This window comes from Castor canadensis, chromosome 2, assembly GCF_047511655.1.
Source record: "Castor canadensis chromosome 2, mCasCan1.hap1v2, whole genome shotgun sequence".
In the NCBI taxonomy this organism is placed as follows: domain Eukaryota; kingdom Metazoa; phylum Chordata; class Mammalia; order Rodentia; family Castoridae; genus Castor; species Castor canadensis.
In genome coordinates, this window is record NC_133387.1 from 178,405,062 (window position 1) to 178,426,497 (window position 21,436).

General features: G+C 37.2%; 4 protein-coding genes across 5 annotated transcripts in view; 1 reads left to right on the forward strand and 3 right to left on the reverse strand.

Annotated features, from left to right (window-relative positions):
• LOC109674527 (olfactory receptor 10G9) overlaps positions 1-21,436 on the reverse strand; it is a 249,077-nt gene that overhangs the window by 154,456 nt on the left and 73,185 nt on the right. The gene's annotated exons all lie outside the window — the stretch shown is intronic.
• Or4d5 (olfactory receptor family 4 subfamily D member 5) overlaps positions 1-21,436 on the reverse strand; it is a 113,835-nt gene that overhangs the window by 19,228 nt on the left and 73,171 nt on the right. The gene's annotated exons all lie outside the window — the stretch shown is intronic.
• On the reverse strand, positions 2,788-8,699 carry Or8d4 (olfactory receptor family 8 subfamily D member 4). Its single transcript, XM_074066503.1, has one exon. It carries the CDS (start codon positions 3,736-3,738, stop codon positions 2,803-2,805), a length of 936 nt encoding a protein of 311 aa, XP_073922604.1. The 5' UTR covers positions 3,739-8,699; the 3' UTR covers positions 2,788-2,802.
• Positions 20,161-21,436, forward strand: part of Tmem225 (transmembrane protein 225) — a 2,254-nt gene continuing 978 nt past the window's right edge. Inside the window, exons 1-3 of the mRNA XM_020152157.2 lie at positions 20,161-20,341; positions 20,948-21,094; positions 21,369-21,436. The exon at positions 21,369-21,436 is cut by the window's right edge and continues 67 nt beyond it. Coding sequence (XP_020007746.2) covers positions 20,161-20,341; positions 20,948-21,094; positions 21,369-21,436 — 396 coding nt within the window. The remainder of the gene's footprint in view (positions 20,342-20,947; positions 21,095-21,368) is intronic.

Consider the following 21,436-nt stretch of genomic DNA (forward strand, 5'->3'; position numbering starts at 1 on the left):
TCTTCATCAGGCTTATTCTTTTGACCTTACATCTTTTTTATAAGAGCTGTTTTAAAGCTGTTTTCTTCTAATCCCATCAACTATTGCTTCTGTGTTTTCTGTTAAGTGATTTTTGTCTTCCTTATGAAGCATAATTTGTTGCTTCTTGTATATAATGATTTCCTAATCTATGCAAGCATTGCTAATATTACCTTGTACATATTGGCACTGTGTTGTTGTCTTACTTTAATGAGTGTTGAAATTATTTAAACAGGGCATATTGGTACATATGGGAGGATATGCATTAGGGAAGATGAGGCAGGAAGATCATAAGTTCAAGGTCACCCTAGGCTACATAGCAAATGTAGGGCTAGCTTGAAGCAACATAGTGATTCTTTATCTAGGAAGGAAGGAAGGAAGGAAGGAAGGGAATTAGAGAGAAAGAAAGAAGAAAGAAAGAAAGAAAGAAAGAAAGAAAGAAAGAAAGAAAGAAAGAAAGAAAGAAAGAAAGAAAGAAAGAAAGAAAGAAAGAAAGAAAGAAAGAAAGAAAGAAAAGAAAGAAAGAAAGAAAGAAGAGAAGAGAATGGGAGACAGAGAGGAAAAAAAGGAAGTAGGGAGAGGGAGAAAAAAGAAAGGAAGGAAGAGAGGGAGGAAGAGAGGGAGGAAGGAAAGGAAGGGAAAGTGAAAGAGAAAGATAGAAGAGAAGACAGAGAGTAGAAGGGAAGGGAAGAGTAGAGAGAGAAGAGGAAAGGAGAGGAGAAAAGAAAAGAAGAAAAGAGAAGAGAAGAGGAGAGAGGAAGGGAGGGAAGAAAGAAGGGATGAAGGGAGAGAGAAAAAGGAAAGGAAGGAAGGAAAGAATTTGCTATGTCTGAGAGTATAGTAATTTATTGATCAGATTAAGCCATTTGAGGCTATAAATTCCCTTTCTAAAAGCCAGATAGTCTTTACTTCAAGCAGAACTTGGCCCTCTTAATCTCTTAATTATTAAAAAAAAAAATCTCTGTTCTCTGGTCAGATGGATTTGACACATGTGGCAGATCTCCATGAGCACTAAGAAGAGCTTCTTGTACAGCTTCCAAGCCATTATATTTGCCTAGTCTTGTGGAGCTCACCGGTGTTGTCAAATCTCATGCAGATTTGTGTGGCTCTTTCTCTGCATAATTCCCCTCCTCTCTGACACTGTACACCAGATACCCAAAGTACCTTCACTTCCCCAAACTAGTATCTGTCTCCTCAACACAGCAAAACTATTATTCTCTGCTTGGGATCCCCTTCTCTGAGGTGTGGTCTAGACAGTGCCTACAGGTAGAAAGTCAAGATTATTATGCATCTCATCTCATGTGTTTCTCCTCCATTAAGACATTACACTCCTGGGATCCCTGTTATCTAATGTCTCAAAAATTAGTGTCTGGCATATAAGCTGAATAAATGAATTACTGTACTAAAACCCATCCTGATTGATCACCTTTTTTTTAAAGACTTAAATAAAAGGAAGGGGTCTGCAAGCTCCTATGAGGCCTGTCACATATGGATTGTGGGACAGCAGTCACATCTCCTGGATTCCAATGTTTCATGAACTAGTTCATTTTAACCTTTAATGCTTTGAAGTCAGTTCCTTGTAAACATACTGATGCCATTAGAATAATAAATAACTGAGCAGCATCTTCTTCCAACTTATCAAACTTCCAACCTGGAATGTATGACATCAAGTGAGTGACAACCAATGCCAGCCCAATTGTAACAACTAGTTTGCTGTAACCCTTTTAACGTTCTATGCCTTAGTGTATAAAACCAGTTTTTCTTGGTGGTCCTCTTCATTTGGGCTCAAATCAACTCTGTGCTCAAACCCAGTGTGTCTTGACGTGCTTTTTAGGTTGACAAGTTCATTCTTGAAAACCACAAACTTTTTCATTATGTTTCATTAAAAACTTATGATGTATGAATAATAAAACAATAACAAAAAAATATTATGTGACGAAAATTAAAGACACTGAGTGTACAGCATGGAGAGAAAATTCCAACTCGAAAGAACCAAACAGAAAGTAGAGTAGTACTGCACGAAAAACACGGTGTTAGGTAAGACTTTCACCATCATCTCCTCATCTAGACTCGGAAAGTCTTTCCCTTGGATTGCCAAATATCAAATATATTCACTGAGACCATAGGAGCTTACCTCTTTGCCAAATCTTCCTCAAAGAATTCCACTTTTTTAATATAACACTGACCTTTAATAAGCCCTTTACAAACAAATAAGAAAAATTCTTCCACATTACAAAATTTTTTGAATGATTCTCATCACACTGTTCAATGTGTTCTAAACAAATTTCCATAAGAGGAATGTCTTTTTGAAATTTGCTATTAACTATCAGTATCCCATGATTATATATATATATATATATATATATATATATATATATATATATACACATACATACACTTTTTTGGCCTGGATTCAGGAAATAAGTGAAAAAAATTGATGTTCAATCCCAGAAGTAATGCTAAACTTTAAATTTAAGATATATTGGGCTGGTGGAGTGGCTCAAGTGGTAGACTACCTGCTTAGCAAGCATGAGGCCCTGAGTTTAAACTCCAGGACCCCCAAATTTTTTTTTAAAGGTTATATAGTACTTTTCATTTTCATACTTGTTTTGTCACATCATATTAATCTTATGTGTGTATATATTTAGTAATCTGAATATATATATATATACCTATAGAAATAATCTCATCTCACCTTGGATTATTTTTAAATCATCAGGGTATAAACTCACACATAAACATGATTATAAATGCATGAATACACCTTAATAAGGAGCATATTCATTATGAAGATATTTTTCTTTTTAAAAGTTTCATCAGTGCATTTTTCACTTCCTTGTTCCTCAGGCTATATATCAGGGGGTTCAACATGGGAATCACAGTGGTGTAAAACACCGAGGTCACTTTATCCTGGATGGGTGAAGTGCTGGAAGCAGGTGTGAGATACACGGACATGAGAGACCCATAAAATACAAGAACAGCTGTCAGATGGGAGCTGCAGGTGCTGAAGGCTTTGGACTTGCCCTCTTTGGAGTGGATGCAGAGGATGCTTGTGAGGATAAAACCATATGAAATGATGATTGTCAGGCTGGTGGTTACCATGTTAAATCCTCCAATGACAAAAATCAAAAGCTCATCAATATAAGTGTTGGAGCAGGAGAGTTTGATAATGGGGACGATGTCACAGAAATAATGTTTAATGATGTTTGATCCACAGAAAGACAACCTTAATATACAACCTCCATGAACTATAGCATCAATGAAGCCTACTGAGAAGACAGCAGTGACCAGCAGCAAACAGACCTGAGGGGACATGATGACATTGTAGAGCAGTGGGCTGCAGATGGCCACATAGCGATCATAGGCCATGGCCGCCAGCATGTAGCATTCAGAAATGACAAAAATACAAAAAAAAAAGAGTTGAGTCATGCATCCAGAATAGGAGATAGACTTATCCCTACATAAAAACCAAGCAAGCATTTTGGGGGTAATGACTGAAGAATAGCAGAAATCTAAAAGGGACAGACTAGTGAGGAAATAGTACATAGGGGTATGAAGTTGAGAATTCAACCTAATTATTGCAATCATGCCAAGATTTCCCACCACAGTAACTATGTAAATCCCTAAGAAGAGGCAGAAGAGGGGCTGCTGAAGTTCTGGTTGTTCAGTTAATCCCGAAAGAAGAAACACAGCCACTGTGGAATGATTTCTTATGCCCATTCTGTTCTGAGAATCTGTGAAGATGGAAAGGAGAAAGTCAGACTAAACAGGCAGGATACCAGCTTGTCTATAGGTCCACAGAGCCCAGGTGTTTCTAGCAATGAAAACACTGACTTTGTGTTATGAAAACCAAAGTCAAAGCTTAGACAGGATAGTCACTAAGCTAAGTCACTACTGATGATGGTACTCATCAGGAGAACTCAGGTCCTCTACCACTTAAGCCATGCCTCTAGCTCTGTTGCTTTAATTTATTCTTCAGATAGGGTCTCACTTTTGCCTGGGACTGCAATCCTCTAGCCACACCTCCTGTAGCTGAGGTTATGGCATGAACCAGCACAATTCACTTGTTCTTTGAGATAGTGTCTCACTAACTTTTTGCCCAGGCTGTCTTCAAACCTAGATTCTCCTATCTTTATTTCCCACAGTGGCTGAAATTACAGGTACAAGCCACTGTGCCCAGCTCCTAGCATAAATTTTACAAGCCATAAATATCCTTTACCATCTCCTCATGTGTCACAAATTCTTTTGGCAAAGGACAAAACTTTTCACCTCAAATTAGAAACAAGACAAATTCTAAATATTGTGGAGGAGGTCTTCTGAAGCAAGTCAGCAAAGAGATGCATAAAGAAAAGGTGAGGGACTGAGATACATTTACCAATGACATATTTGAATAGAGCTGACCCTACTTCCAGGATTTCCATAAAGAATGTGTCTATTGTTAAGATCAACTATGATTTTTCCATGTCAAGGTTTCCAGCGGGTGTGTGTGTGTGTGTGTGTGTGTGTGTGTGTGTGTGTGGCTGCCTCATGGTATAAGCTATTTATTTGGGAACTGAAAATTGTGATTTGCTACACAAATATTGTGAACAAGGTAGATGATTGGAACGAATTTTGAAATCCATAGAGTATTTTGCACTTATACCACAGCTTAATTCAAACTAGCCACATTTCTATGCTCATCAGCCACCTATAGCTGGTGCTATACTGTTGGGCAGAACAGGTCTAGAGTGTAATTTTCTTCTAAATCTGAAATCTCCGTTGCACCATGAGTACAGAGGTGGCAGAAAAAGCAGTGAAATATGAGTGACAAGATTTTTGTTTTGATCCCAACTCTAAGACTCCTCTGAAGCACTTGACTCATTGTAGAGTCTATGTGAGCTTTACATTTTATTTTTTTTAATAGTGCCAAGACTTTATTGATATTTGAAACACTTATATTTGCTTTACAGACAAATCGATTGTCCTGTAACCAACACTGAAGTCTTTCTTTGCCAACTGCTGGTATTGGTATCCTACTGCCATGAAAATTCCACCAACATACAAAAGAATTTTTCTTTTTTCCCCACCTGTTTCCTTGTTTTCTCATCATTAAGAATACTAATTCTAATAACATCTAATTTAACCTACAGAAGACAGATTATCTCTCAACTATGACAACATTATCAAAATTTTATTTTTTATCCTTAGAGTATTTTATGCTGTCAAGTAGATGTATAATATTAAATTAATGTTGCTTAGATAGTTTCATGCTTTAGAGATGTATCAGACTTGATCAACACAGATGAGCTTTACATTTTAATCTGCAAAAATAATAAATACTTCAAAGGATTATTGTGCAAGTTAAGTGAGACAATAACTGTAAACAGACTATCACTGTAAGGTCTACATGACTATACTTGGAGATATATTTTAAAGGTGGTGATTTTGCATGTTAATTCACAGATTGGACACAAGGATACCTAGGTGAGATGAAAAGTTAACATATAACTGTCTAAGGTGGATGCCCTTATACTATTCCTTCCATTCCTGTGTCACAGTGGGGTGCAAACTCTAGAGTTCGTGTGGGAAATCAGGAGTCAATCTTAAACATATTTTAATACCCAAACAATAAAAACATCATAATTCTGAAACTCACCTTCCTCCTTCTGAAAACTATTGGTGAGTAGCTCTTCTTTCTTCTAACCTCATCACTTTAAAAATATAAAGATTATACCTTCTTTCTTATGTATCTAAACAACTGCAGGTAACAAGAAGCTGTGGCTTTTATTCCAAGTTTAAGTATTGTATGACTAGAAATACAGAGACAAGTTGTCCCCGGGGTTTCTTATCTCCTGAGATTTAACAGCCTCTGTATTTGTCAGAACTGTCCCCTAGCTGGTCTATCATTGGAAACTTCAAAATGAGTCCCTTTTCAGAACTTTTCCATTCACTAGAGCTGATGTGTTGTCCAACACATACCTTGCCCTGACGTGCACATGATACACCATACAGTACCTCTATGCTCCTGGGTAGTGCTTGAGCTCAGAGGTAGAACAGATCACTACTGTCTGCAGAAATAAAGACCATCTGCATGAAAAGGCAGGTTTTAAATTGTGCCTTCAAAGATGGGAAGAATTCACTTATGATGAGAAGATATGAAGGGCTATTCAAGATATAGGAAAGGATATAAGCAAAGGAACTAAGAAGCAGAAAATATAAGTAGCTTCTGAGGAATTTTGGGAATGGCTCAAGTACAGAGCCAATGGACAGAGGGGTGGAGTCAGTGTCTCTGGTGTCTGATAACCATGGAAGCAAACTGCCCCAGGATGACTGAGCCCAGCCCCCATGTCCACAGTGATGGTTCTCCAGAACATCTGGCACAATGTGCCTGGTGATCTTTAGATGCACCACTTCTGGTGCATTTGAAATAACACATGTACTTGAAACCTTTAAATTTTCGGGGGCAACAACTGTGTTTGTGTCTGGCTTTTTGGAAAATTGCGACATTTTTCCATATTATCTCCTATGAAGTATCAACTATGTTAAAAGCAAAATTTCTAGAGTTGGAGCAAAGGAAAATAAAACATGACCCTTATTCAATATTCTTATCTAATACCCTCTGCATATTAAAACTTGTCCTCAAATCAATCTATTTTCTAAGGGTAAAGTCCCTTTTAGGACCATCCATATTCTCTTAGCTGTTTATCCTCCTCTGCACTGACCTCCACTGTAGCACTTCTTCCACCATTCACATAAATGTGTTGGTCCTTTCTACCATTTGGGAACTTGCTGGAGTAATTTCTCATTCATCATGGTGTCCCTAAGGCCTAGTGCAGTTCCTGGCACATAGTAGCATTTATTTTTTCAGTATCATACACATCACCATTAGGCATCTATTTCAATCAAATTGTTTTATTCTTGTCCGTCTAGAAAATATTGAACAACTGATAAAAACGTATTCATGGGGGAAAAATTTTAGTTCCTCAATAAGTTATAAAATGAGATGAATTCTTAACCAAAAGAAATCAGTCATGAGTGGTAAGGTTTATCATAAAGAAAAGTAAGGATTTATGGCCCCAAATTCTTGCTTCTCCTTACAGATCATAATCCATTGTGTCCTAGCAGTTTGTTGCACAGACTTCTACTGAAGTGAAATATTTTAAATATAAAACTTAAGCTATGGCCAAGATATCCATTAATAGCCTGAGATTACATAAATTGTAAGTAATGTTTAATAAAGTAAATCTCAGACTAGTGTATTGATTGTGTGTGTGTGTGTGTGTGTGTGTGTGTGTGTGTGTGTGTAGCTGCCTCATGGTATAAGCTATATATTTTGGAACTAAAATTGTGATTTGCTACACAAATATTATGAACAAGATAGCTGATTGGAAAAATCATTGTAATCCAAAGGCAAGGAAAAGTATTCAGAGTATTTGCTATCCTTCTTTGGTAACTGTGGCTGTGTCAAAGTTGGCCTAACTAGAGTAAAGGCTCCATAGTTATGCCAAGGAATTACTGTCATAAGAATTTTGTGACCAAAAGTAAGAAAATTATAAAGCTGGGAAAATAGAGAAGTATTTTTATTCTGGTTATTGTCTGGTGTTTGTTGGTGGTTTCTTTGTTTTGTTTTGTTTTTGCTCCCTTAACCCTTCAGCCATGGCTTTTTTATGCTTTTAGTTTGGGTGTTTAGGTTTTGGGAAGAACCACAGGATCCATTTGCCTCTTCCTACCTCCATTACTATCACCATCATTAGTCTTAGAAAACAACCTCCTGCCCACTGGGGAGAGTCACTCTCTTCTCTTCCCCTCCAAGAGTGCACAATCACCTCCACCAGGGAGTCCTGGTATTGATGAACTGTCAGGTGCTTTAGTCTTTGCTCTCATGGAGCCAGACTTGATGGAGTAAAGACACCTTGCTATGGTGGGCTTTCTGTGCTGTACTTTGCTAGATGTTTTAATCTATGAAATACTAATGGTGTGGCAATTTCTTACCAGGATTTATTCTAAAATCAAATTTTTTGTTCCTAGTTCCCTTGAATATCATAAAAAATGCAATGGGAGATGAGATGGTCCAAAATCAGATCTTAGTGAGAACCTGCACTCTGTTCTCAGAAGTCAGACCTCTCTGAGAGTAGATATGACTTCTGTTCCTGGATCAAATGCATCGAGATTCCACTTTCCCTTCATTTGAAGTCTTCAAGAATCCTTGTTTTTGAAAAAAAACAGAATCTTGAAGATGCCCCCCATCATTATGTGGTGTGTCCAGCTATGTCTGCTTCATCGACTTGCACACACACATGTGTGCAATAAAGACCATCTGCATGGAAGGGCAGGTTTTAAACTGTGCCTTCAAAGGTAGGAAGAATTCACTTATTCTGAGATGATATGAAGATATAGGAAAGGATATAAGCCAAGGAACTAAGAAGCAGAAAACAAATAGTTTCTGAGGAATTTTGGGAATGGCTCAAGTACCCATTGGACAGAGGGGTGGAGTCAGTGTCTCTGGGGTCTGATAACCATAGGAAGAAGGGAGAAATGGGGAAGGATTGATTAGTAGATAGTAAGTTCCATTGTTAGATAAAAGCAAAAAGTTCTGGGGTGCTATTGTATATAGAGTGTTATAGATAAGAAGTAATGTAATGTATAGAATGCAGTAATGTCAGTTAGAAGAAAAGATTTTGAAAGTTTTCACCACAAAGAAATGATAAACATATAATGAGATAGAGAAGTTTAATCTGATTTAAATATTACACAGTGCATACATATATTGAAAAATCACATTACCCCATTAATATGTACAATTTTATGTTTTATGTACCAGTAGAAATAAATTCTATTAATAAAAATAAACACACAATAAAAATTAAAAATAAATGTTATTAAGCTAAAAATCATCCAGAGCACAGGGTAAAAACCTTTTCCATACTCCCCTCTCAACCCTGCCAAAGTTCTGAGTCTGTAACCTGGGGCTGGAAAAGGAGCCTTCAATTTCAAGAAGCATTTCAGAAATGGTCAAGAAATTCTGCAGTGTAGCCAGATGCCAGCATCCAGTTCTGCACATCAGGGAATCTGCTGTCCCCACTTCAGGAAGATTACTAAACAAGGAAGAAACAAACAGGGAAGCCAACTGGCATGGAAATGGATCTGAGTGAAAGAATTAACAATAACCATAAATAGAGGTGGTTTGCCCATGAACACCACAAACGCCACCCTCGCTAAGACCCATCAGATAGAGAGGAAACTTCCACTTCTGGGTCAGTGCCCCAGGTTTCATGTTGACACCCTGTGCCTTTCTCTTCAGGAAGATGCTAGATGGCTGTCTATCTATAGGGAACATGACACAGTATTGCCTTGTATGCTCTGAACTGGAGTCAGACCACCCAGGGCTCAGTTACTGAGGATGACAGGCACAGGGCCTCTCCAGGCCAAGCCAGAGTACTTCTGATGGGGTCAATACAGGTGGACACACCCTTTCTCTTAAAAAAAAAAAAAGCAAGCATTCAGATGAGAGTCCCAGAAACAATATTATTAAAAACTTGCCCAGGAAATCCCAACCCTGAGTTACAGAGGCTCAGTAGTTCATTATAACTTACTAGGCTTTCTTTTTCTTACAATTATTGTTTGGCTCAGAGGTTTCTAATCAGACTGCTAAGTGACACAGACACTAGTTTAGATTAATAATCATTTCATTTTCCTTATGGTCCCCAGAGCTCATGTTATTTAGAAGAAGCTTTAATTGGCCCTCATGGGACTATGTCCAATTATTTACAAGAGAATCCTGCAGTCATTAATGCTACAATATTATAGTTTCTACTTTCTCAGGTAACCACGGGAGAGAAAACATTTGTACATGTGTATATAGTCCCCAATGGACTCCAGTGTTAAAAATTATTCCCCAACCTTTCGTAATAATCGGTGATAAGGATGACATGATTCATGATTCATATTGTATATTTCTCCTGTAGAATTTACTAATCTGATGATTAGATATCTGAATGGAGCAGATATTTGGAGAGAGGGAGAGAGAGACAACATGCTTTTTTCATTTTCACACTCCTTCCTGCTTTTCTAGCATCATAGGTCAGATATTGGAGACAGTGCTTCAATCAATTCGCAAGTGTACACACCAACTGAATTTTTGCAGGCTGAAAAAGATGGATAGTAGAGTATTGAAGTCAAGGTTAGAGCAGTGGAACTTTACTCTTAAAATCTCTAATGCATGACAGTTTCTGTTTCACTCACTAATCAGTAATTACCAGGGGAAAAAATATCTCAAGGAGTTTATGGTCTCGAGAAAATGCACCATACATTTTAACATTGTGTGACAAATCATTTCAGAAAGCATGTACAGGGTAGAAAAGAAGAACTAATTGTTAAGACATTTACTCTATTGTCTACTTAAAAAGTGACCTGAATGTGAAAGATCAAATCAATGAATGAATAGATCCCTTTGTCAAGTGCCAACAATACAAATATTCCCAGTCTGGCAGAAAGAGCTAACACGCTTTATCCTGATTGCAGTCATGCGCACACTACAAGTCCTGAGTTAAGATACAAACCATCTTGTCACCCTTTTCTACAGACATGCAGGGCCCCATGTCACATCAGTGATATCATAAAAGTTACTGCTAGAGAGTCACAGACATCACATAAAGCATCTCATTTTAAGTTGAGGCTCAAAAAGAATGAAATAACTCGCTTAATAACAAAAATGTCTTGTTAGTGACATGATGGGAACTAGAATCCAGATCTTCTTTGCTACTTTAAAGCACCCTTTGCATCCATTCACACATTCTCTTTTTTTGGAGGTACTAAGATTTGAACTTGGGGCTTTCATGCTTGCTAGGCAAGTGCTCTACTGATTAACCCACATCCTCAGTTCTTTTTGCTCTGAATATTTTAGTGATAGGGTCTCGCTTTTAGCCCAGGTTGACCTGGACCAAAATCCTGGTATTTTACACTTCCCAATGTAGCTGGGATGACAGGAGTCCCCACCATCCCCAGTTTTACCCCACCCCTCTGAAATATGCCCTTACAAACTACTCTGGCTGGCCTTGAATGACCATCTTTCTGACCTCAGCCTCCCAAGTAGCTAAAATTACAGTATGCCACCATCACCTGGCTTTCTTTTGTTTTACATTCTTCACTAACATTCATAGTCATACCTTTCAGGAATGTATTTTCAATGCCCCTGAAGTCTCTCTGAGCAAGTAGTAGCTGCTAAAGAAATTTAAGTGGACTAAATAAGCCTTTGTTTCATAACTTCATCATCTTGTATCTTTTTCCCGTGACACTGTTCAGCATTGCTGCACGATCTTCAATTTCTTGATGGCAAGTAAGGATGAGTACTTTTTTATATATTCATTCACCATTTGATTGTGCTTTTGTAACATGCCTGGCTCATGTACTTTGTACATTTTTGTAACTGGGGAACCTTTCCATTGTTTATGTATAGAACTTCTTTATATATTCTAGATACTTGTCCCATATGAGATATACGTCTTTCAAATAACTTCTCTTTATCCAGCCAGACTGTCTCTGTGTCAGGACTGTAACCAGAGGCTCTCTAGTGGGACAAAAGCATGAATTCTTCTGTAAGTCATGAAGGGACCTCCTTACTACACAGTCTTCTGATGTGGAAGCTGAACTCTGCTCTCAACTTCTCAGAAAGAAATGGCAAGGCCCACCACCCATCTTTGCACAGAAGCAAAGATGCGTCTATTGCTAGGCTGGTAAGATAAAGCCATATGGCTCAGTTTTGACTTCTTAGATTACTCTGAACAGAAACTGAAGTATATAGATACAAGCAAAAAGGAAGACATACATCAAATAAAAAGAAATTCTAAGTTTAAGTCTCTGCCACGTAAAGTAAATTATAAACTCTTTCTGTTAATGTTTGCCTTTAGTCTTCTCCTCACCAAATCTGAAAAGCCTGGTGCCAGGTCTGGAATGGGTCCCAGATTCCAGTGGGCATAGGGTGATTCCATGGATATGCTTATACATGAGAGCTTAAAGTTCAGTGACACTGACGTTTAATAACCTGTTTTTACTTCATACACCTTGCAACACTGCTGGTGCAGCACATTACCTCTTGATACTATGGTGTCCTTCCCCGTCATGAATCCTCTTGGTGGGACATGGAATGACAGGAGCTAGCATTTCCCTTCACCAGGTAAGAAACTATTTCTGACTGGCAACACTAGCAAGAAGTCTGAGGTCTGAGGTCTGACCGGTAAGAGTGCTTGCTCCTTGAAAAAAAGAAAGTTGTTTATAAACCTCATGCAAGAGTCCCAAGAAGGCCCCTCTACTAGACAGCAGCCAGAATCTAAGATGAGCCACATGAGTCCTGGGACATGACCAGAACAAAGAAAGTAACTGGAGATAAGCATCCTATTAAAACAAGACAGCACCAAAGACTCAGACTAAACCAGACTTTACAGAAAAAAATCAGACTTTACACAAGAAGGCACCAAATAGAAGAAAAAGGACCTTGAACTAAGAGCTTAGGAAGCAAAACCTTATCCCACTTCCTCTATTGCTTTACCTCCATTGTTGCTAGAAAAATTCAACATTCATAAAAAGTAAAAATATAGCATCCATACAAGGATGCTATAATTTTTTTGCAGTGGTAAGAATTGATCCCAGGGCCTGGGCACGTTAGGCAAGTGCTCTACCACCACTGAGCAACAGCCCCACATATTGATAATTTTTAAAAGAAAAGATGAAAATAAAAAAATTCTAAGCAGATGACAGAACATACACACACACATACAGAAACAGCAAATGATGAAGCAGAGGAAAACTTTAATACAAAACCAATATAAATCCTAAAAATTAAGCAAATAATTACAGACATAAAAGAACACTATAGACTGGTGCACACCTGTAATCCTAGCTACTCAGGAGGTGAAGATCAGGAAAACCAAAGTTTGAAGTGAGCCCAGGGGGAAAAGTTAGCAAGACCCCATCTCAGTAAACAAGGTGGATATGGAGGATCATATTCCAGCTTCACGAGATATATAAGTAGGATTGCTGCCCACTGCTAGCCCCAGGCAAAAAAATGTAAGATCTTATTTTTAAAAATAAGTAAAGCCAAAAAAGGCCAAAAACATGGCTCCAGTGGTAGAGCACCTGTCTTCAAGTGTAAGGCCCTGAGTTCAAACCCCAGTACTGCCAGGAAAAAAATAAAAATGAAAACTATAGATCAAAACACACACACAACCCTTAGAACATAAATATCTCAAAAATTAGGCAAATATTCTAACATATACTTAATAAAAAATATAGATGACCAATAAGCACAGAACCACATAAAGATTCTCTATGTCATTCATCAGAAAAAATGCAAATTAAAATTTAAATTAAAGCCGAACTGAGATACTATCAGACAACTATTAGAATAGCATAAATTATAAGACTTTCAATACTAAGTATAAATGAAAATGCAGAGCAATTGGAAATTGCAACACCTCCCTGCAGGGAGTCTGAAATGGCACAGGCATTTTGGAAAGCAGTTTAACACTTTTCTTATAAAGTTAAAAATATACATCCCATACACTCTCACCTCTAGTTATTTACTGAGTGGAACAGCAACATGTTCACACACAGTGGCCTGGGCATCACAGTTTATTGAAGCTTTATTTAAGAGAGCCGGACACTGGAAGAGTATTAAATAAAAGTAATAGTAAAGTAAAGTAAAAGTAATAAAAAGCCTAGATTAACACTGTTTTTCCCTAAACGCCAAAAACATTTCAAAATAAATAGCATGAAGCCAAGCACCAGCAGCTCAAGCCTGCAATCCTAGCTACTTGGGAGTCTGAGATTGGAAAGACTATGGTTCAAGTCCAGTCTGGGCAAATAGCTCAAGAGACCCTATCTCCAAAACAACCAGAGCAAAATGGGCTCAAGTAGTAGAGTATCTGCTTTGCAAATGCAAAGTCCTGAGTTTAAACCCCAGTCTTGCCATAAATAAATTAATAAATAGATAAATAAATGAATAGCATAGAAATCAGCAACACAAAGACCACTGAATAAAGTGAATATAAAATGGTATATCAGTGTCTACACATTAAGTGTAAATGGCCTTAAATTGCATATTTTAAAAAATATTTTCATATTGGTTTCTGAAGCAAAACTCAATTCCACTCTGCACAAAGGTAAACACAAAATATACCAACACAGAAAAGTTAAAAATAAGTATGACCAAAATATTCAAGGAAAATGCAAATAAAAGAAAACTAACAGTCACAATCTTAATGTTAATCTAAATAAAATCATGCTAAGAGTAATTGAGACAGACATATAATGATGACGGCTCCAACTCACGATGAAAATATGGAACATTTATAAACACCTATGCCCAGGTAATACAGTGCCACTTTCATAACCGATACTGTAGAGTACACAAAGAAAAACAGAAACACAGTCAGGGATATCATTAGTGCAACTTTCCCAGTTCAAGATCAAGTGGACCTAGAAGAAAAACACAGTGATGCAATGGTGGAGCATGTCTGTAATCCCAGCACTCAGAAGGCTGAGGCCCGAGGATCACAAGTTCAATTCCAGCCTGGGTTGCACAGTGAGACCCTGTCTCAATTAAAAAAAATTTAAGATGCAGAAGACTTCAACAAACTAGCAAAGAAAATAGATATCATCATAAATAAACATAGTACTTAAACCCCTTCTTTTCAAGCCTATACAGAACATTTTCAAAACATGCTGTAGTTATTTGTTGCTCCAAAAGAAAATTTCATAACTTTTTTTAAAATGTTGATACAGTAGTCTCCACTTATCCACAGTGTCCTTTCTAAAGCTTCAGATACCTACTGTCAACCATAGTCAGAAACTGGGAAGTGAAAAAACCCGGAAAGAAATCATTCATACATTTTAAATAACTTCATCACGGTATATTGCTATAATTATCCTGTTTCATGAATAGTATTGTTGATCTCTTACTGAGCCTAATTTAAGTTTATAAATTAAACTTTATCATAGGTATGTATGTACTGGGGAAATCATGGCACATACAGCGTTCAGGCTTCCACTGCTGTATGGCTGGTGGCGTGGCTCTAGTGGTAGAGCGCCTGCCTAGCAAGCATGAAGCCCTGAGTTCAAACCCCAGTACCACCCCCCAAAAAAAGAATAAAAGAGGGGACTATTGTATAATGCAAGCAACATTCTCAGAATACAATGCCATAATACCAGAAATTAAGAGCAAAAAAAAAAATCTTTCTCCTGGAAGTTAAAAACACGTATTTTAAAAATATTTATTTGGCCAGGGTGAAATATGAATGAAAATTGCAAATATTCCATAAAATAAGATTATTGAAAGACATATTTCAGAATCATCATCTGCATAACTAAAGATGTGATTTAAAGAAACATCAAAAATGTCTATATTAATAAGGAAAAAGAGTTACATGAATTAGTTTAAACATGCGATTTAAAAAATAAAGTACAATGCAAATAGAAAAAGTACAAAATATGAGTTAGAACACAGAATAACAATTACATTTTTAAAGTAATTCTTTAGAGAAAAAAATCAGCAAAATAGACCACCACTAACTAACCTAGTCAATAAAAAAAAGGAAGAAATGTTAAAAGACATAAAAATATAACCAAAGGAAAGTAGTAGAAATTTTTTTAATCACAACTTTTAAATCAAGCAACTTTGGGCAGAAAATGCTGATAATGAGTACTTTTCTGGGAAAAAAACTGTCAAAAATGATTCATATAGACAGATAATTAAAATATATAATTTTCCATTAACAATGGAAAAATTGCCAATGAGCTGCTACTAAGAAAAGCCACAGACCCAGATGACTTTGCAAATTCAAGACCTGACAATCCCAAGGTTACAGACTGTTTCTCAGCATAGAAGATGAAAGAAAACTTCCATACCCCTATGTTGAAAATAATAAAACATTAATTTAAAAGCTGATTTCCACTGCCCACTAAAGAGTCCCTCACTTCTAACTACTAAGCCAAAAATACTAAACAAAACGGCACTTGAATATTAAGAATAATGCTAAGTAAGGTTTATTGCAGGAATGGAAGAATCACATAATATCAGAAAATTCATTTGTATAATTAATCAATCACATTAATAGATCTAAGATGAAATTACATGTTCTCCATAGATGCCAAGAAATCATTGGGCAAAATTCTACACTTAATTTTATTTTTCTTAAAAAATCAAGAAGATAGATCTGGGTCTGGTGGCTCATACCTGCAATCCTAGCTTCTTGGGGAACTGAGCTTGGGAGTATCATGGTTCAAGGAAAACTGGGGCAAATAACTCATGAGACCCCATCTCCAAAATAACTGGAGCAAAATGGTCTGCTGGGGTTGCTCAACCGATAGAGCACCTGCTTCACAACAAAAAAGCAAAACTCAAGGAAATAAGAGCAGCTATTTCCTTTAAAAGATAATATATGTGTATATTTATAATGGGGAATCATTAGTCAATTAAATCAAGAAAAGGACAAAGAAACCTTTTGTCACTAATGAACTTTGTAATTCAAAGCAAATCAAAGAACTTAGCAGAAATAAGAAGAGGGATAAGAATTATAAAGAAAGAATCTCAACTGTCTATGTTAAGGACATATGAAAACTTTAAAAGCTAAGAGAATACACAAAATAATTCACAAGAGAATATGAGAATTCAGAATACAGAAAAGGCAGAAGATCTAACCAAACTACAGCAATAAAGAACCATGTCAACACATCTGTGCTAAAATCAGACAGATCCAAGCAGGCTGAAACATAAGTAATGATACAGAAGACTTGAATAAGTCAATATAAGTGGGGGAAAGTCACATTGAATGTAGGAAATATAGCAAGCTCAGTGCCTGGACAACAATATATATCCTTAATCATAATATATTAATGAATAATTTTAAATGATGCTAAGTTTAGAAGATGAAAACAAAAACAAAATTTAAAAGGAAAGTGAAAATAAAAGCTTAAAGTCAAAAAATGTAACATTAAAAATATTTTCAAATGAGCAAATAAAATGATCTTGAACAGAGAAACAAATAACCTAACAAATCAGGTTTTTTAAAAAGTAAGTAAATCTGTGCTCCCCCCAAAAAATCATTATTTTTGAATGGCATAAATAATATTTAAAGATTAAATTATGTCAGGGGTGTGTTTCAGAATACTTCACAGTATGATCACTGAAGCATAATAAAGGATACATGGGAATTTACTCATTTTTCTCAAAATTACAAATTTCCCTTGAAACTATAATTCTACTTTCTTGTCCTTTATTGTTATTTGTTTGTTGAAACAGAAACTGTCAGATGAATATGATCAAAGTACATTTTCTACATGTATAAAAATGTCACAATGAAGCCCTTTCATACAATTAGTAGCACTAATCCACAGAAACTGTGTACTGACATGTCTGCTCCTCTCAACCCTTCACTGAAAACATTACGGTCAAAATCACCAAAAACACTGTAACTGAAAAATTCATTGACCTGCATTCACTTTCCATTTAATTTGATTTTTTTGCTGAATTAGAAAATATTGCTCAATCCACCCCCAAACCTGTAGTTTCTCAAACCACAAAAGAGGAATTCAAAGATTCCCAACACAAAGAAATGAGATGGAAATGCTAATTGCCCCATTTAGCTTTGCACATTGGACTCATATCATATTATTATGTTCCCCTTAAATATGCACAATTATGTGTCAATTAAAATTTTCAAAACAGAAAACAGAATTTTAAAAACTGTAGCTTCTTTTGAATTCCTCAGCAAACTTATCTCTGTCCATTTCTTATTTTCACCTTTTTTCATAAATGCTGATATTACCATATGGTAATAGGCACAGCTCACTTTACTAATAATAGCCATTCCTAGGTAGATAGTCTCCTGATCAGTCATCAAGTTCCAGAACTAAATTCTTTTTGTTGATTTATGTCCTATAGGCACCTTAAACTTAATCAGAACCAGTACTCACTACTTCCTCCTGTAACTTTCAATAATCTTCCCACGATCACTTCCTTGACTACTCTCCTCCCTAGCTACAAAATTGATTGCTACTTTGACCTGTATCTCACTCTGTCATCCCTTACATCCTATCTCTTTCTCTAATTTGGCTATGTCTTTGAATTTTTACTGTCATTATGTATAAAAATGTAAAAGAGATACAAATCTTTCAACCCAGCAATCTACTCCTAAGGGTCTAGGGCTCAGAAATAAAATCATCAATATGAAAGAACATAATTACGAGTTGCCTGTCCACTCTCTTTGTCCTTTGCACTACAGGATGCCTCCAGGGTTAGAGAACAAAGCAGTGGAGAATTGATTCCGTGGCAGTTGGCAACCTCAGTGGTAAACTGGCCTTGACACAGGAATAGTGAAAGCTGTTCCCACAGCTGCCAGAAGTATTGACCCCCAGGCTTGCAGTTCCTGGCACAGGAGGGAAATGCCACCGCATGGAGAGCCTGCATTCAAAGACAAACTGAAGCTCAATGTAAAAGCTTGGTTCTCTTGCCTCTTATCCAGAAAGAATCTGAAGGACCCCCTCAGATCCAGCCCAATCAATGGGGTTGGCTTAAATTTCTCCTATTGTAACCTACATCTTGGTTCAACTTCTGCTCAAATTTGCTTCCCTTAGACACCTACAGATGTGTTCCCAGGATACAATTCCAATCAACTGCCTTCGTACAAGTCTCTGCCTCAGGGTCTCTTTCCAAAAGAACCCAAATTAACATGAGGGTGATTGCTACCATTTGCCAAAGACTCTTAGAGTGATACATCTCTAAACCCACATTACTTAAAAAAAAAATTCTTATGTAGCAATGTAACAAGAGTAGACACCTAAATATGTTTATAACTACAGTTTTAGCCAATAACTAACCTTACTCACTAGCCTGTTTTTAGTTATGTAAGTTTAAAAAAAAAAAGAAACTTTTTTTATGATTCTACCCTCCCTATTTCTCCATGTGAAGGAACTTAAGAATATCTTTATAGCGTCAGGCAAATTCATCATGCTCCTCTCCTGATCTCACAAAACACAGAAATAATAAAAATAAACAAATAAACACATACCCCTACACCCATCATGATCTCTAAGATTGTGGAGTGGTAGAGCCAAGATTAAACCCAGGATCTTGAGTCCATTTTCTTAACCATAAAGCCCCCATGTAAGATTAAATATATTGTTGAACATTGTTTTTTTAAAAATGACAAAAAGTATCATAATTATCAAAACGTGTGTAGAGAGGTCTGGGAGACAGAATGCCATAATTGAGGTAATGAAAGAAGCCCATTTTGACACAAAGAAAGTGGCCTTCAACAAGGTCAAAGGCAAAGAGAGGCATTTTAGAGATGGTTTTCCTCTCAATTTAGTAAAAGAGCATTTCAGGGATTTCAGCCCAGTCCCTCTGGCTCTGAATCTAGTATGCTCATGGCTGACTGTCATGAATTCTGAAAAATGTTTTCTCTGCCAAGTTACGAAAGCCATGAAATGGTTGTTTGTTTCTAGGTGACAATAATGTCCATGATGAGCTATTCCAAGAGCTCATTGTACCAGACCAGTTCTCTGGGTTTCAAGGCACTTGTTTATTTCCTGCAGGCCTACCTAAATAAACTGGGATTTCAATGCAGACCGGAGTTTCTTCAACATATCCAAAATTTTGAATAGTCATTCTCCTTCCTGGTACTGACTAAATAACTCTTTATCTCAATGATCTTGGAATGCTTCTCCTCTTCATGGACTCCTCCCCCCAGCTAATCCTGGTACCTGTCACTCCAACTCAAATGGAACCTGAACCTTGTGAACTTCTTCTAAGGCCTCTATCCCTGTATCTGACAGTTCTCTACATGAGATATCAGACCTCCCTCAATATCTGATGGCTCTCAGAACTTCTGTACACCTTGGTCCTTCCTCTGCAATAGACCCCAGGGTCAAGGGTCAAACCAACAGATGATTCTGTGGCAGTTTGTAGCCCTGACGACAGGCTGCCCTCAATATAGCAGTGAAGGAAGGAAGTGATCTTCTCTGTCCCATGGCCTACTTCAGTTTCTGCCACTACCAATGCTTCTGCAATCACAAAAAGTCCAGATTTTCCCCTTCTTCCTGTGACTAATCAAATCAGAGAAGAGACATATGAAGTATTGGTGATGGTCTCAGCAGAAATCCCCACTCACAATGGTGAATTTTTCTAACAAAAATATTCAGACCATCAACATACTCTTCTCCTCCTTTGCCTTAATCTTGCTGGTAATAGGCGTCATCATGGATGAATGGGTTGAATTGATCCCCAAAATAAAAAAGAACAAGATTAGTCACAGTCCATGGATGACATGTTGCACTTCTATTTGGCCAGAAGGTCAGAATTGTATTATAGAATGTGACAGGTGGGGAGGAGGGTTTCTTTGTTTCTTAACTTTCATCATCTCACCAGTTTAACTATTATTCTGTAGAGCAAATTCGTCAGGGGGCAGTGTGCCCACTTCCATAAGCAACACAGTCAAGGCAGACTCCAAAATCTCACCATTTGGATGTGTGGGAAAAAAGATTAGAAGCGCATAGACTTAATCACTGAGCATTTGAGAAATCTTGACAGTAGCAGCAGGGTAGTCAGTGCAACTAGAATAAGGGGGATATGAAAAAAAAGTTAGACAAAAAGAAAAATAGGTTGTGTTGGCCCTAGAAGAAGATGGGGTGAATTGAAATATTTATCAACAAATGAATTCTGAGAAAAGAAGAGAAGGAAGCTTATAAGAGATACCAAGATAGAGAACAGTGTCTTCCGATTCTCTCATTCAGCGTAAGGACCCCTGCTTCTTTATTCTTTCTTACCTTCCCTCCTTATTATTTAACCAAATATTTCATCCTGCTCCTATTTTTACCTAGATATGTGTGGGTCCCAGGTGGAAATAAGCCTAGAAGAAATATCTGTCCTTCTCTCAATACAGCTTCTGCTTTCCAACAGATGACCTGGAAGTGGTCAGGATCATGATGATGTTGATCCTCGGCCTTTCCTTCCACGTTAACTTGATCATGGGTTTGCAATTCACCTGTATACTTCCTCAAAATAAATATATGCACTTCATCATTGCCTTCCTCAGTTTCTTCACAGGTAACTGCCCAGATCCCTTAATGTAGGTATGGAGTTATAGTGGGTTTGTGGGTTGCAGGATGCAGTCTCTGGCTGGTTGACCTTCCCAGGTCTTTGACTCAAGTGTATGTACAGCTCCTAAGTTAGATCTGGCACTAAAGTGGGATCAGTCTTTAGACAAGGTGCAGTCAGACAGGGTGGAGTCTGGGAAGTCAAGTGTACTTGGGTGAAGACTTAAGTGAAGGAGTCAAAGTTCCTGAGAAGGAACTCTTTTCTCCTTTTATCTGAACACCAGGTTTGCTTCTACTTTGTACACTGATAAAATATCACCTTAACCTAATTCAAGGTCAATCCATATACTTC

Coding starts and splice junctions, on each gene's coding strand:
- Or8d4 (XM_074066503.1), bottom strand. CDS start 3,738: ATGGGCATAAGAAATCATTCCACAGTGGCTGTGTTTCTTCTTTCGGGA.